An 18132-nucleotide genomic window follows, 5' to 3' on the forward strand; every position below is an offset into this window, starting at 1 on the left:
ATTAAACTTTCTGTCCTATATACAGCATAAGTGACAGATGGTAAATCTCTGATGGTAAATCGCATACTGTGAATGCTAGCAGACGCATACCAAAACACTCTGCATCCTATTTTGTTTCTTAAATAGATGTTTTTGGTCCCGTTGGATGTTGTTTATCTTTATTTTTCTTCTTATCCTTATGGTACCTTACTAGCTACTTCACCCTTTCCAGAAAGAACCCATTGAATGCTGTGGTTCAACCAGTTCTCCACTGAAGGGATAATTTTGTGGGTGATGACCATATAGAACAGCATTTTGCATGCTCAGGTAAGCATTTATAAAACTGCCTCAGTACAGACATGCATAAAAGTAGGTGTTTCCAAGTTTACATATCGACTTTATATCTCACTCATCAATAAAAGTGGGTATAAATCTCTGTGGATACATCTCCTCAGTCAGTTTTGAAAGTGAAGAACCAAACACACCTTTAGGGGCCCCTTCACTTAAGTTTAATGAACACTAATGGATATTATCATGAACTAAGTGCTATGCGGCCTATAGATACTGTATAAGATAAGATGCACAGCATTGCACGTGCTAATATCTATTAGTGTGTGCTAAGTTTTAGAGCCCCTTAATTTACAAACTGGTACAAATACCACAGGTAAAAAGGTAACCAAATACTATGCAGCAATGTGGGTAGGTTACTTGCCTGTACATCAACTTTGAAAACTGTCTTGAGGAAAAAATATTACCACACTCCTCTATCTGCTTTAGCTTGAAGGTACCTTTTTTTTTTTTTTACTAAAACATGAGGGAACTGATTAATAAAGTGCACCTAACAATTATTAATGCACAAAAAGTGCAAAGGCTGTCTCCACACTGCACAGTTACATTACTGTTTGGAATTAATGCAGAAATACACAGGAGGTAATTCTAACTGCATGCCCCTATGCCTAAGCACATACTTGCCTATACTAAGGAATCTACTTTCCTTTACAGAATAGGTTATCTCTTTATATATTATTTTTTTATTACAACTATTATACTTACATCTTATAAAGCAAGGAAAAAACTAAAACAAGCAGGTATAGAAATACATATAAATCCCATTTAAACCAACTTAATTACATCTATGAAAAATTACAAGTTTCAATATATAAAAAAAATATAAAAGTTACAAAAAGTCCAAACAGGCTGCAAGCAGGCAGCACACCGACATAAACTTCCAATGTTGATTGGAAGTTTATGTGGGTGCGTTGCCTGTTTGCAGCTGAGCCACCAAATCATACAGAGCAATGCTTGAGGAGCCTACTAAATAATTGGAGCCCTGAGATACCGGGAACCACCGGAACAAAAGCGACTGCTCTAGCGTTATAATGGGAAAGCAAGCCGAAGTTCCTAGTGGAGTCAGCAACATGGATCCTAGAACCTGTACAGAATCCCATACTCTTGGTCAGTGGTTCCCAACCCTGTCCTGGAGGAACACCAGGCCAATTGGGTTTTCAGGCTAGCCCTAATGAATATGCATGAAGCAAATTTGCATGCCTATCACTTCCATCATATGCAAATCTCTCTCATGCATATTCATTAGGGCTAGCCTGAAAACCCGATTGGCCTGGTGTTCCTCCAGGACAGGGTTGGGAATCACTGCTCTTGGTCATGGTGACCGAAGAAGAATGCAAACCTGAGACTGTGACCCATCACCCTAGTCTCTGGGAAGAAACACATTTCTCTCCTATATGAATAAAAACATCTCCCCGATATACCTATAAATAGTACAGGAGAAAAGAGCGCTCTGCAAATTCGAAGATTAAGTCCAAAGAACTGAGGAAAAGAAACCACCCTTTTCGTGTCAGTCAAATGACCCGACTGGAAGACATCCGAATCAAGCAGTCAGTCAAGAAGAAAGTAGACGAATCGCCTGGTAGCGCCAAAACCACTTATGCAGAAGGGCCCAATAGTTTGGAAATATAAAATTATATGGGCTGTAGCACTCCTTGCCACTAAACCTGATCTCAGGAACATTTCCACTGAATTATGGAACAAAGTTTAGTGGAGCTTCTGGTTCAGGAAAGTATATTTTACTTGTAGCAGTCCCTTTGAAAATTATACTTGGGCTGAGCAGTTTTAAACAGCCCTTTTACCCATATAAATATCCATTCATATACTATAAATGTTTTCTGGAAGTGAATCCCTCTCCTCCATTCCATCTTTTTTTATACAGAAAAAAAACTGTAAAACACCTGAAATAAATTTCAGTTGCTAAGTATCACAGCTACATTTTCTAACAGAAGGAAGCAATGGTAAGCGTGTTAGAGCATTTCTTTTTCCTAGCAAACTTAGAATATACTACGGCATACTTACGTAGAATCATTGTCTTTTTCTTTCTTCCGTATTCCAAAGGCCTTCCTTGTACGTTTTTTCAATCCTGTAAAAAGAACAGACATTAGGCAAAGCATTATATGTTATTAATGAAAGATTAGGTTCTCACCTGGATAATCTTTCTGTTAATCTTCTCAGGAGTCCATACATTAGGTGATTAATCCATTCCCGCAAAATGGATTTTGCAGAAGTGTAATACTTACAACTCTCAGCACCTCCCACATTGCCAGTGGAGGGTAGTGCCCCCTTCAGTTACGTCCCAAAGCAATCAAGCTCCACTGGAATAGAATACAAAGAAGAAGGGGTATGGAGAACTTCTCCGCAGATATCATACAATTCTGTTATGCTCTGTAACTTAGAAAATAATTAGAACAATGATCAACAGAAATTTAAAACATAGCAGCAATAAAGAACCAACCTGCTGTGTGAAATAAGCGGTAACATCAGTAACATCAAAGGAGCCAGAGGCTGAACAGGATTTCTGTACGCTTAAACAAACAGAAAAACCAACAGGACTTGCAGTAAAAAGACAGCAAAAGCAAACAAAAACAATACTGCAAGAAAATGTCTTTTCTATCTGATCTACAGACTGCAGCGCATTGTACAGGAGAGTTTCATGCCTGTTCACTACCGATTTTGTTTACCTTATCCATTCTGGTTTTCTGATACTCTGTGTACTACTAGTAGGGACCCCTTAGGAAGAAGTGTTTCTTCGAAACACGGACCGTGTTGGGTCCAGTTCACACGAATATTGGGACCAGTTGTTTTGGACATATACTTTTTATGCAGTCTATGCATTTTGTTTTTAGATTTTTGGTTTTATTTTAATAAATTCCTGTACATTTTCTTGCAGTATTGTTTTTGTTTGCTTTTGCTTTCTTTACACTTAGTCATCTGGCTGACCAGAGAAGAACTCTAGGCTTGGAATCTAGAAATGTCTGGGGCAGAAAACAGGCGAACAGGATATACTGAGGACGGGCTGCACAGACTCCTGAGAAGTTTAACAGAAAGAAGATTATCCAGGTAAGAACCTAATCTTTCATTCTGTTACATCTACTCAGGAGTCCGTACATTAGGTGATGTACCAAAGCAATGGCTGACGTCTAGAGTGGGACAGAAGAACCTGCCTGAAAGACCAAGGACCCCTAAGCGGTATCCTCTCGAGCCACCATGTCCACTCTGTAAAACCTTGTAAAGGTATGAAGAGTAGACCAGTAGCTGCTCTACAAATCTCTGCGGAAGGAACTGTGTGAGAATTCACCCATGAAGATGCAATATTCCTGGTCAAATGCACCTTGAGAGAAACTCTGGGACAGTTCTAGATGGCTCTTCTTGAAGTTGACTATCCAGCCTATTCGTTGGAGAAAATCCAACATCTGTTGCACTACTTGCTCGCACTCCCATTTGGACAGAGCTCTAATTAGCCAATCGTCCAGACAAGGGTGTACTAGGATCCCCATGTTCTGGAGATGAGCCACAATCATCAGCATTACCTTGGTGAAAGTGCGAGAGGCTATTGCCAATCTGAACGGGAGAGCCACAAACTGGAAATGTTCCTGAACTACATGAACCCTCAGATATTTCCTGTGGCCTGGAAAGATGGGAATATGCAGATATGCTTCCATCATATCCAGAGAGGCTAGAAACTCCCTGGAGCTACCACCGCAATGATCAAACATGCCATTTCCATGTGGAAACACGGGATTATTAGAAATGCATTTACAGCCTTGAGACCGACCCCATCTGAGACCTCCATCCTCAAGGAAACTTGAACTGCGATGGGGAGGCAAATTATACAGCCAGCTCCTCAATACCCCCAAGGTTCTTACTTAGGGCACCACAGCCTGCTCTCAAGCCATTGAGAAATTCAGAAGGCAAGTTGGCTCCCAGGGGAACGGACCCTGAGCCCTGAAGTAGCACACAGCAGGCTGGCTCCATAGGTCTACCTGAAGGTTTGCCCTCTGAGCTGCAGTCCGGCTCCATGGAAGCTGTGTCCTTTCTCAGGCAGAGAATTCCCAAATATGGGGTTTCAGGGCACCAAAGCCTAAAAAACCCAAAACGTACGTAAAGCTGAAAATAAGAAAAACTGGAGCAGATCAGAAACACATCTGCATAGTTCGCTTGCAGAAGGAAAAACTTAAGGGGACACTCCACTCCACTGGCAATGTGGGAGGTGGTGAAAGTTGTATCACACTTCTACAAAACCTGGTTCACTAGATGACCTAACGTAAGGACTTCTGAGTGTAGGGTCATGAAATGGTTAACTGTTGTTTAAAATATTGCTCTGGCCTACATAGCTGAAAACAGTGTATAATCTATTGACTTCATCTGCCTAAAATGTATGTCCCTACCTTACCACATTGTAAGCTGAATAGATAAGAGTTTGAGCCATGATGTACCCTGCCCTTCTGTACATTTAACTGTAAGAGTTAGATAAGTGTCCTGCTAGTGACCTGCTAGTGTGAGCTTAGAACCAATGAGTGTTAAGAAAAGTAACACGTGAAAAGCTTTTTCTAGAATTCAGTTGTATAGCCAGAAAAATGAATAAATATCTCTGTAACTTCCTGGTTTCGGCACTTCTGAGCCAGCTTGGAGCTCAGGGGTCCAGCATGCATGCTGTGAATAAAACTTGTACTTTCTTCACGCCTCTGACTTTGTGTGTCCAAGTGACCTTTCATGAGTAGATGTAACAGAATGTCAAATCTAAGTAGGCTTGGAAGGATAAAATCCTGCTCCATTAATCTAATCAAAACCTACTTAAATTTGAATATAAAAAACTGTACTTTTAACTTGTCTTGCTTTCATCATACCATATACTTGAATATCTTTAGGATTTGCTGGTTGCAAGTCTTTATCTGCTGTCAACTACTGTGTTACACTGGAGCTAATTTTCAAAGCACTTACCATAAAAATCTATGGTACTTTAAGTGCTTTGAAAATGAGCCTCTATGTATGTGACTTGCACAGTATACTGTTTACATGATGCCTTCCTGTTCAGGTCTTATAATATGATTAATCACTGTAGTTTGGTCTAAAACCCGTTTCGTTTGTCGGTATTTGGACGACCTGTCTTTTTGATCGTCCAAGTGCCGATTTAGGCGGGTTTTTAGACATATTTTCTCATAGGTCATAGGTGAAGGCTCAAGAGTACTCTACTGTGTACAGGATCTATGAAACAGCTTTCAAATTAAACTAGTAGAGACAAGAACAGCATCAGATTTCAACAGAACATGGGACAAGCACCAATAATCTGAGGCAGAAGAGGGTAGAAAATGGCTTTTGGTTTAGATGGGCAGACTGGATAGGCCATATGTTTCTTTCTGCTGTCATTTTCTCTGTTTCTATGATCATCCACCAACACATCAAAGGTGTTTTTTACTGAAATTTCTTCTCAATCTAAGTTTTTATGTATCTAAATAGGACTGATTTTCAAAACTTTTGGCAACTGGTTAAAAACTAGTTTCAGCAGATACCCCCCAAATGGTTTGAACATCAAATCACTGAACCAGCTAGGGTAAGCTAGGGCTAAAGTACAAGCTTAACTACTGGGCAGAAGTTTCTGGGGGATTTATAGATCAGGGATCCTATAAATCCAGCCCTCAAGGTCCACAACCAAGCTTGGTTTTCAGGTTTTCCACAATGAATATGAATGCTTCCATTGCATACAAATAGAGCTCATACATATTCATTGTGGAAGTCCTGAAAACCAGACTGGGTTGTGGACTTGTGGAATAGATTTGAGGACCTCTGCAATAGGCCCTTACACCCCCTCCATAGGAGGGGTGGGCAATTTTCAAATAGCCCATTTACTCTTCCAAATGGCTAATTACTCTGAAAAATGACTTTTGTTAACTGCATTGTCTATACATAGAGTAAGCAAAGCTGAATATTTAAAAGTGTGATGTTCAATAGTGCATTTTTACAGAATCATGCTAGAAAGGAAGATGATCACAGTTGTTGAATTTAATTATCAAACTCTTGGGAGGGGAATCTAGGGCTCTGAAGTTAATTGGCACAAGAGAGCGCCCTAGGGCATCTAATACCTTTGCACCAATACTGTCTGTGGCACTAAGACGGCCATGCTTAATATATGGTGGACATTTTAGCATGAACAACTTTTGATTTCATTAGCTTAATACGAGGGTACAGAAGCCATCCCCAGAAAATCTCCTTTCACCCATTGCACATTCATCTCTGTCTCTCTCCTTCCAGCTTCTTGTCTCCCTCCCCTATCCCAACTGTCTGAAAAGCTTCTTGCTTAATTTTGTTCTCTTTCTTCCCACAGCAATCTCTTCATCTCCTTGAGCTCCTTCTGTCTCCCAAAGCTACATGAACCATATTAAAAAAGGAGAATAAGTAATCCTTGAATGCCAGTAAAAGAAAGAGGAGGCCTCATGGACCACTCGAAGCAGACCCTGCATGCTAGCAAAATAATGATGACTCAGGCCACACATAACAGTAGGAGAAAGAAACGAGTCATGACTGCTAGTAGAAGGAGTAAGCAGACTTGGTTTGCCATTGGCAATAGGCACTGATGCTGGTTCAGTGGAAACACAGAGACTAAACATAAAATCCAAGTCCTTCAAGCTCTAGACAAGGTTCAAAGAAGAGCAACCAAGATGATAAAGGGGATGGAACTCCTCTCATATGAGGAAAGACTAAAATGGTTAGGACTCTTCAGTTTGGAAAACAGATGGCTGGGGGGAGATGTCATTGAAGTCTACAAAATCCTGAGTGGAGTAGAACGAGTACAAGTGGATCGATTTTTCACTCCTTCAAAAATTACGACAACTAGGGGACATTCGATGAAGTTACAGGGAAATACTTTTACAGGAGAAATTTTTTTTTTTTCAATCAGGGAATAGTTAAGCTCTGGAACGCATTGCCAGAGGTTGTGGTATGAGTGGATAGCATAGCTGGTTTTAAAGAAAGGATTGGACAAGTTGCTGGAGGAAAAGTGCATAGTCTGTTATTGAGAAAGACATGGGGAAGCCACTGCTTGCTCTGGATTGGTAGCATGGAATATTGCTACTCCTTGTGTTTTGGCCAGGTACTAGTGACCTGGATTAGCCACTGTGAGAACGGGCTTCTGGGCTTGATGGACCATTGGTCTGACCCAGTAAGGCTATTCTTATGTTCTTATGACATGAGGGAGTAGGGATAGCCAAAGGAATCTAAAGTGTATGTTTATTCTATCTCTAAAGTAAATAACAAAGGACAAGGCCAGTTTCTCTTATCAGGCCCAGTTCTGCCTCTGGACCTGATAAGGAAAGAGAAGAAGTAATTTTTATGCCACACATCTGGGTTAAAAACATAGGGCTTCTGCTCTATCAAAAGCCCAGTCACACTGCACCCCTACCTCCACACCTTTACAGGTATGCCATTAATAATCTGTATTTTTTTTATAACAGAAAAAAAAAGTGTTTGCTCTAATAGCATTCCCCTTTCATCATCTATTTGTCACTTATTCCCTCTTCTACAAAGCCGCGCTAGCGGCTGCTGCGCAGCAACAGCCCCCGAAGCCCTTTAAATCTCTATGGGCACAGCATTGTAGAAGAGGGGGTTAATCTTTGAAGAGAAATTATATTTCAGATAACCTCAAATAAGCTATGGATCAACAAATGTAAAAAAAAAACCCCTTTATAGTGTACTTAATAATGGAAAAATACCTATACTGTAATATGCTGAGGATCTAAACAGATAACATGATACCTTCATGAATATTTTAGCTGTATTCATTTGCAAGTATAAAAGGCTAGATGTCACACAGCAGGTAACTGAAAAAAGTTTCAGAAAGGAAAACACAGCAATACAAGGATGCTGCCTGATCTTTGCTTTACAATAATGTATACACTGCAAAATACTTAACATTTTAGTAATGGAAAAACAAATTCATTCCTAAATTTAAGTTCTATAGTTAAATGAGTAATTTTGCATAGATGCTAGTAAAAGAACTTGGAAAACAACTGAAGTTTTCAGAGGACTGGATTTCTAGGCAGAGGTAATCCATTGAGCAGATGTTTTAGCTAAAGATGCTCTGATTTTATTAGTGTTGATGGAAATCTATTATATACTCCAGGGATGTCCAACCTGCGGCCCTGTGAAGTATTTTGTGCGGCCCCAGTCGAGGGCGATGCAGTGTTTTCCTCTGCCGCCCCAGGGTGTTTACCATCTTGCCGGCTCCTTCCTTTGTCTTGCTGCAGCATTTGCGCGGCCCCAGAAACATTTTTTTCGGCCAATGCAGCCCAGGGAAGCCAAAAGGTTGGACACCCCTGATATACTCTGATAGCCAAGATGTAACAAGTGTGTCCCTTTCCCCATCATTGTTTCTGTTATACTTCAAGTCCCTTTTATGAACGTTAGAGAAGGGTGCTTTAACACAAGGGGTCACTATTGGTCAGGCTGAAATAAAAACTTTAGAATTTGCAGATGACCTTTTGCTGGTGCTGACAGACTCCCCAAATTCTTTTCAGAGGGCACTGGAGAGAATATCGATTTTTTTTGGACATTTATCAGGTCTCCAATTGAACTTACAGAAGTCCCAAGCTCTCCTCTTTCAGGAGGGTGTACAAAAATCTTGGAGAGGCCCTTTTCCCTTGAGTTGGGCTAAGGCTTCAGTAAACTATTTGGGAATAATTGTGCCCCAAAATCTAAATATGGTATATTCTGTCACTATAACACCTCTATTAGAAGAGACTAAACATAAATGGCAAATATTGCAGTCTTAGCTTTGTTGTTGATGGGAAAAATAATATGATTCTGGAACCTAAGTGGCTGTATACTCTTCAAATGTTTCCTTTACTGTTAAATATGAGACGCAACTCAAGATATGTGTTAAAATACATTTGGCATGGTAAACAAGCCAGAATTCCATTAACTAGGGTTGTTGCACCACAAGAGGAAAGTGGACTGAGTATGTTAAGTGTAAAACTATTTTCTATGACACGTAATGTGCATTATATTAATGACTAGTATTGAGGTACTGAAGATTTTTCTGACAGTTGGAAAAAACAATAGCAAAGGAACATTTGTGGTATATGCTAAAGTACATGCGCTGTGGGACACTTTGGATGTCATCAGAGCCGCCAGAGAGAGCAGGGGAGACTTTTCCCAGTTAGACCAAGTTTAAGCAGTGCAGCTTATTTATTTATTTTAGGTATTTATATACTGCCTATCAAAGTTATCTAAGCGGTTTACAATCAGGTACTCATTTTCCCTATCTGTCCCAGTGGGCTCACAATCCATCTAACATACCTTATAAAGTAAGGAGCAGATAGTTGCCCCCACCGTGTTACTCCGAAAATTAGACAGTGTCTTATATTCATTTGGGGCCCAAAAAAGGCACTAGGTCTTATTTTCGGGTAGGGCTTATTTTTTTCATGCACATGATCATCTTTCCCTTCCTCTCCTTCACCCCAATTCTTCCTCTTTGTTTTCCCCAACATGTGCAACATCTTTTCTCCCCTCTCACCCATCCCCTTGTGCCTTCCCTCTGCAGCATCTTTCTAGCCCTCCATCCTTCCCATCCCCCTGTGCAGCAGAACCCTTACCCAGCTTCCATCCTTCCCTCCCTCGTGCAGCAGAACCCTTTGCCCAGCTTCCATCCTTCCCTCCCTCCCATCCCTCGTGCAGCAGAACTATTGAGCACCTGCCGTTACTCCCGCTGCGCAGCTGAACCGCCGATGACCCTCATGGCCCCAGTGAGAAGGCCGTGAAGCAGTCTGTGAGTGCTGCTGGCCCGATGCTCCTCTGCAGCAAGGGTATTTATGGTCGCGGTCGGCGGGGATCGGTTGGGAGGGAAGGATGGAGGGCCGGCGGGGGTTCGGCTGCGCGGCGGGGCAGGGGAAGCACTGCTGCCCACGACTAGGGCTTATTTTCGGGGGTAGGGCTTATATTAAGACCTACCCTGAAAATCATGCTAGGGCTTATTTTCGGGGAAACATGATAGATTAATTGCCCTTCTGACCATGTCTCAACAATGTAATGGGGCAATATGATCCATATAAAGATGGGTCCTTACCCAGCTTACATGTCTCAGAATACACTGGACTCTTCAGCTCAGATCTCAGACAGCCTAGTTTTCCCAGCTGGTGAATGCAAACAGTGAAAGGAAAGCCCTTTTTAGATATTTTGCCATGCTAAGAAGGAGGAGAGAACTTTACATCCCGTTTCTACTGTTTGCACAGGCTGGAAAAAAATAGAAATAAATCCCCAGAACTTATCTAGTAGGAATAGGCAGGATAAACCTCAGCAGGAGCTAAGTAGGGGGAGGAGGAATCCATCAGTATGTTTCAGGTTCCTAATTAAGGAAGCCTGTGTGATTCAGGGTTTCTCAGCAACCCCAGAGAAAGAGAGAGGGTGTGGTTAGAGAACACACTCGGTTAAAAGTAACAATACAGCAGAGTAAAGAGGTAGGGTTGGTTTCCTCAGAGGCCAGAGGGAAAGGAGTAGGGTTACCAGATTTTTGATGCAAAAAAAAAAGAGGGGGTGTGGCCCTGCCCTGTTCTACCCCGCCCACAGCCCTGCCCCATTCCGTCCCCCAACTCCAGCCCTACACAAACCTTCTCTTTTCTTGGCCGCATCTGGAGGTTCACTGTGCATGTGTGGATGAGATGTGATGACATCACAGCATATGTGCATGTGTGTGACATCATCACGGTGCATCCATGAATGCGCAGTGACCTTCCAGTTGTAGACCTGAGCTCAATGTTTTCAAAACTCAAACTGCCAGGTTTTGAAAAGCTGTCCGGATGCCTGGACAGGCCTCTAAAAAGAGGACATGTCCGGGTAAATCTGGACATCTGGTAAGTGGTAACTAGGAATGAGCCCAATGGAAGGCAGGCCAGTTCCCAGATAGCATGTGGGACCTCTTAGGGAGAGGAGGAGATAGTGGATGCTGTGGATGTGGTATATGGCCTTTATTTGACATCATATTTCTCTGTTTCTATGTCCAGAAATTGTCAACTAATATTTAATGCAGGATCATGAACTTGGGCTACAGGAACCCAAGGGAGCAATACCATTTAGGAGAAGTACTTCTGTGCTCAAAAGAAGAGTGAGACTTGGGGATAATTGTTTCTGACGATCTTAAGGTAGCATGGGTGACGGCCAAAGCCAGAAAGATGCTTGGTTGCTCAGGAATAGTCAGCAGGAAAAGGGAAGCGTTGATGCTTCTATATAAGTCTCTGGTAAGGCCTCACTTAAAAAACTATGTACAGTCCGAGAGAAAGCACCTCCAAAAAGGTATAACCAAAATGGAATCAGTACAAAGGGCGGCTATTAAAATGGTTCATGGTCTCTGTCAAAGAATATAGAGACTCATAGACCTCATTATGCATACTTTGGAAAAAAGATATGAGAGAGAGGAGATATGAATGTAATTTTTTGTAAACCGTTTTGGAAAAAAACAGTATAGAAATTTTAAAAATAAAATAAATATATCTGTGGTTTAAATGCACAGGAGGCAGGTCTCTTGCAACTGAAAGGAAGCTTTGGAAAGAGAGGGCATAAGATGAAGTTGAAGGGGAAGAGATTGAAAAGTAATTTAAGGAAATACTTTTTTATGAAAGGAAGTTGTGTGCGTGGAAAGACCTGGTGGAGGAAGGGAGAGACAAGGACTATATCTGAATTCAAGAAAGCATGAGACAGGCATCTGGGATCTTTTAGGCGGATGAAGAGATAGCAGATTATATGGATGGGCCGACTGGATAGCCTTATGGCCTTCATCTGTCATCATTTTCTATGTTTCCATTTAAATTTATGCATAGAGCAATTTAGCATAGCCAGATTATAGTTGTATGGCAGGAAGGAGGGTACTTAGGCATTTGTAGCCAGTTATATTTATGTCATTAAAAGCCAGTTGTAATTGCAAATACTTTTGAATATCAAGCCTAGAGCAACAAAACAAATACATGTTATAATCTATGTGATCAAATTTAGAAATATATGGTAAAAACTTGGCTTTCTAGAATTTCCAAAATACATCACACAATATAAAATTCATTTTTTGATAGGTCTCATGCATATCTGGACAACTTTACAGTACGTTGTACTGTATAAAAACAAAAATCTATCCTGTGGTCAAGATAATCTAGTGCAGAATTCTTGTCTAGATTATCAGAGGGCCTCCTATTTGCTATATTTTAAAAATCTATCCACATTCTAGGAGGTTTTCCTATTACATAGAAGTTAGAAATCCATACAAGCATCAATTTACTTTCACTAATGAAAGTCAAGCCTTTCACTGCCTATTCATACACTACAAAGAGCCTTGTCACTCACTGACAGGACATGTCCTCTTCTGTGCTGGCTTTCTGTTTCTCTCCCACATGTTCCCTGAATGAGAGTATCATAGTTTCAAGTCTCAATAAAAATTTGATATACTGCCTATCGTACTTCTATGCGGTTTTACATAATAAAGTAATTAAAGAGGGTGACGAACATAAGACTGACAGGACTAACTGGAACAACAGGGTTAAAGTTAGGAAATCCATCTTTAAAATAGTAAAGCAAGCCAAGAAGGGGAAGTACAAAGCGATCCAAAGCGAGGACCTCTTAATGATTAAGTAGAAGAGATTTAGAGAATAAGCGAAAGAGGTTTTAGAGATAAAAGGAATGTTTTAAGTTTACCTTTAAATTTTTCTAGAGAATTTTCATCACGTAAATCAGGGGGTAATGAATTCCAGAGAGTCAGGGCAGTGACTGCAAAATTCAATGTTCGTGTGGTGCTCAAGACAAGGAGTGAGGGGATGGTAAGAAGGTTTTGTGACTGAGACCTGAGTATTCTGGACGGGGTATATGGAATTAAATTATTATTTAGGAAATCTGGTTGGTTATTATGAATCACTTTGAACGTTAAGAGTGTGATTTTATAGGTTATTCTATGTGATATGGGAAGCCAGTGTGCTTTTATTAGAAGAGGCGTAATGTGATTATATTTTGGGGGGCATTTTCAATCATTTTTATTGCAGTGTTTTGTATGATATGTAGAAGTCAGATCTGTGTTATTCTTCTGTGTTATTCCTACTTGAGGTAGGTTATAGAAGAGGACAGAAACCACTTCACAGGTCGCAGACCTGATGGGCCGCCGCGGGAGCGGACCGCTGGGCGAGATGGACCTCGGTCTGACCCAGTGGAGGCAACTTCTTATGTTCTTATGTTCTTTGTACAGAGAGTTACAGTAATCCAGACAGGAGATTACCAGGGAATGTATCAGTATGTTCAAAGCAGAGGATTCAAGGACCTTAGAGAATGAGAGAATTAAGGAAAAAACGGGAAAAATATCAGACCGAAACAATTGGAGATGCAACGTAAAGAGCTACAAACTATTGATAAAAGAAAAACAAAAAGCATTCTATTCATCCACAATTAATACATCCAATAACAGTTCTAAAGGGATCAACACAAAAGAACTGTTCAACTTGGTTACAAATTTATTTGACACCACACGCCACACTCAATCCATGCATAATACTAAGTCACCTTCAGCAAACGATCTAGCTCAACATTTCAATGCAAAAATTATAAACCTAAGAAACAACTGTTTGACAAACAACATATGTGCACAACAAATAGCTAACATACAAGAAAATGAAATACCAGTGAATATGATTTGGAATTCCTTTCAAGATCTAGAATGGAATAATTACATCAAACTATATAACAAGTACACTAAATCACACTGCATTCTTGATCCCTGTCCCCCTGACATTATGAAAGCAGCGCCATTAAACTTTAAACTAACATTGTGGAACTATCTGACCGATAATTTTAAAACTGGAAAATTTCCAACTAGTAACGGTCACATTATAATTACCCCAATTCCAAAAAATTGTAAACAATCCTTAGCATTGGTAACCAACTATAGACCAGTAGCATCCATCCCACTCTTTGTAAAAATCATGGAAGGTCTGGTACATACCCAATTGATGGAATACCTTGATCAGTTCTCTCTTTTACATGAAACCCAATCTGGCTTCAGACCTCTGTTTAGCACCGAAACAGTGATAGCAGCGATCCTGGATTACTTACGCTCCCTATTCAGCAAGGGCCATAACGCCCTGATCATGCAATTTGACATGAGTTCAGCCTTTGACCTAGTCGATCACGAGAAATTGTTATAATGCTTAGACTCAATTGGCATCAGAGGTGAGGTTCTAAACTGGTTATGTCCCGCACCTATCAAATACGTTTCAATTCCAACCTCTCTAATACCTGGAGAAACCCATCTGGCATTCCACAGGGGTGGTCACCACTATCCCCACTGCTCTTCAATGTTTACATGTCATCACTAGGCGCACAGATGGCCCAGCGAGATATAAAAGTATTCAGTTACGCAGATGACTTTACAATCATTATCCCTTTCACCACTTCTCTCTCTGAAGCTACCCAAATGGCTACAGAAGTACTAAACTTGATGGAACAATGGACAACAGAATTCAGACTGAAGCTCAATCCAGAAAAAACTAAATTCTTCGTGACCTCGCCACACCCACTTGTCACCACAACACCACTATGCATCAACAAACTCAGCTACAATGAAGGTTCTGGGGATAATACTGGACCAAGGCCTAACCATGAAAGACCAAGTGAGCTCCCTAGTCAGAAAGAGGTTTTTTACTCTCTGGAAGCTTAGGTCTATTAGAGCATACTTTAATGCTTCATCATTCAGAATTCTCGTACAATCCCTAATACTAAGCCATCTCGATTATTGTAACATCGCCCATCTGGCAATCTCCCAGAAGAACATGCAGAGACTGCAACTGGTGCAGAATGCGGCAGTCAGGTTGATCCTTGGGTTGAAGAAGTCAGATCACATAACCCCTTCCTACCGACTCCTGCACTGGCTGCCAATGGAGGCACATGCGAAGTTCAAGCTGGGATGCTTTTGCTTTAAGGTACTAACCGGTTTAGCTCCTCAATATATAAATGATCTCTTCCACTTCTCAACCAATAGACACAAGAGAGGTACGCACCCAAAGTTCATCTCCTCACCGGTTAGAGGATGTAAATTTAAAAGACACCATCAACATCTTCTCTCTTACCAGGTGGCATTTGGGGCAAAGACTTGGAAAAACTAATTATAAACGCAAATAACTATGGTGAATTTAGGAAACACCTAAGGACATACCTGTTCTTGAAATACCTAGGTAGCGAATATGCACAATCCCCCCCATCACAACTGTTCCCTTAAACTGCTAGCCACTATTCTTCAACTATGTAAGTTCTACTCTATTTGTAGCACCTTTCTACTCATTGTAAACCACATAGAACTTCACGGTCCTGCGGTATATAAACTGTTATTATTATTATTATTAAGTGAAGTCTAGGACAGCAATTTTGCACAACTACACTGATTTGTTGGTGGTTTGTTAATTTACTATCAAGGGTAACCCACAAGAGTTTTATTGATTCAGTGGTGTGGAGTTTAGGCAGATAGGAGAATGAAGAGCTATTCCTTCCTTACAGGGGAAAAATATTGTTGAGGATTTTACAACATTAAGCGTCAACATATTATCCTGTAGCCAGTGACTTATTTTTTTCCATTTTGAGATTGATGTCTGCAATTACACTTAACCCTCTAGGGCTTCAAAACAAGGAACAAGTAGCTTTTTTACATTTTAATCTAGTCCAGGGGTAGGCAATTCCGGTCCTCAAGAGCCGGAGCCAGGTCAGGTTTTCAGGATATCCAGAATAAATATGCATGAGATAGATTTGCATCTCAAGGAGGCAGTGCATGCAAATCCATCCCATACATATTCATTGTGGATATCCTGAAAACCTGACATGGTTCCGGCTCTTGAGGACCAGAATTGCCTACCCCTAGTCTAGTCCAAAGGCCACTATTTTTAGTTCCCTTTCCCTCATTGTTATGTCTTGAATTACAGGATTTGTCCAAACAAATTGGGCTAACGGTTCCATTGTATCCTGTCTGATACCTCTCTCTAACCAACACTACACTCAAATAATATGCCAAAAATCCTAATATAGTAACAACAAAGAGGCACAACCAGTCACAACAGGGTTTGGATGGGGGACGCTCAGGAAAAGCTACTACTAGCCTAAAACAGCTCCACTCAAGAGGTAAAGGGTGCTCTCAGTGTGAACCATCAGCAATGGGAGCAGAAGCTCCGATGCTTCACTTCCGGGCTGAGGCAGGAAGCCTCCTCCACCACACCATCATTGAGCCCCCTATGTGTGAATAGTAATGAAAACCTACAATAAGGCCCTAAATAAATAATGCAATCAAACAACCCGTGAGCGATTAAAACTCAAACGGTGAAACTACAACCTGAGCGACCCCCACACAAACCCTGCCAGCCGAAACCCGCCAAGATAGCAACAAAGCAAAATCAAAATCAAAACATACTTAAATATAATCAAAAGAATATACTTATCTAAACCAAACTGCCACAATGAAAACGCCAGGAGCCGAAGTTCAACCAAGCTGGTTTCGGGGAGGAGCCCTTCTTCAGGAACCAGCCCCCGACCGCAAGCCAAAAACAAAAAAATGAAAAAATGCAAAATGCCGAAAAACGAGGCGGGACGGCTGGAGGGAGGGGTAGCCGAGCGGGAGAGCACTCACGCCTAAAAAGCGGACCAGGAACTACGTCATACACAACCCAACCAATCATACAACGCATCCTAAAACTCTCATGCAGGGGCGGGAAAAAGAAAAAAGCCCCAAAACTTTTAAAAGAGAACAGTAAGACCCGTACAGTACTCGGACCCAAACGTGCTGAAAACCACCCAGCACAGGAACCTGCATGAAAACACGGCACCCAGAAAGGGTGGAAAGGAACCCTAAATAATGGTGTTCCATTCCACACTTTCATTGAGGCCGAGGGGAGCAATGTTTTTCGGCATTTTGCATTTTTTCATTTTTTTGTTTTTGGCTTGCGGTCGGGGGCTGGTTCCTGAAGAAGGGCTCCTCCCCGAAACCAGCTTGGTTGAACTTCGGCTCCTGGCGTTTTCATTGTGGCAGTTTGGTTTAGATAAGTATATTCTTTTGATTATATTTAAGTATGTTTTGATTTTGATTTTGCTTTGTTGCTATCTTGGCGGGTTTCGGCTGGCAGGGTTTGTGTGGGGGTCGCTCAGGTTGTAGTTTCACCGTTTGAGTTTTAATCGCTCACGGGTTGTTTGATTGCATTATTTATTTAGGGCCTTATTGTAGGTTTTCATTACTATTCACACATAGGGGGCTCAATGATGGTGTGGTGGAGGAGGCTTCCTGCCTCAGCCCGGAAGTGAAGCATCGGAGCTTCTGCTCCCATTGCTGATGGTTCACACTGAGAGCACCCTTTACCTCTTGAGTGGAGCTGTTTTAGGCTAGTAGTAGCTTTTCCTGAGCGTCCCCCATCCAAACCCTGTTGTGACTGGTTGTGCCTCTTTGTTGTTACTATGATACCTCTCTCTAGCATGAATGGGTCTGTATATGCTCCATTAATGTGGGGGCAGGACAATGGATTTTTAGATAGCACATGTATCCAGGACACAAAGGCCCTTTCAATACTAGCTCTAGTTAAAGTGTCTAACATGAATGACCATGCCACCCTATCAAATGTTTTTTCAGCATCTATAGAGAGGACCAGCATATGTTTCTTGCTTTGGCTTGCTTACCAAATTTAATGAAGAATCCTACGAATGTTGTTGAATGTTTGTCTACCTTCAGTGAACCCAGATTAATCATTTTCGATAAGCTCTAGTAGCACCTTTTGTAAGTGCTTAGCCAAGATCTTCAGGGAAGTCTTATAATCTGTGCCCAAT

General features: G+C 41.2%; 1 protein-coding gene across 12 annotated transcripts in view; it reads right to left on the minus strand.

Moving 5' to 3' along the window:
* Positions 1 to 18132, minus strand: part of SGIP1 (SH3GL interacting endocytic adaptor 1) — a 216527-nt gene that overhangs the window by 154134 nt on the left and 44261 nt on the right. For all 12 annotated transcript variants that reach the window (XM_033917200.1, XM_033917198.1, XM_033917191.1 and 9 more), the window contains exon 3: positions 2347 to 2410. In XM_033917200.1, the coding sequence (XP_033773091.1) occupies positions 2347 to 2410 (64 nt within the window). The remainder of the gene's footprint in view (positions 1 to 2346; positions 2411 to 18132) is intronic.

This window comes from Geotrypetes seraphini, chromosome 12, assembly GCF_902459505.1.
Source record: "Geotrypetes seraphini chromosome 12, aGeoSer1.1, whole genome shotgun sequence".
Classification (NCBI taxonomy): domain Eukaryota; kingdom Metazoa; phylum Chordata; class Amphibia; order Gymnophiona; family Dermophiidae; genus Geotrypetes; species Geotrypetes seraphini.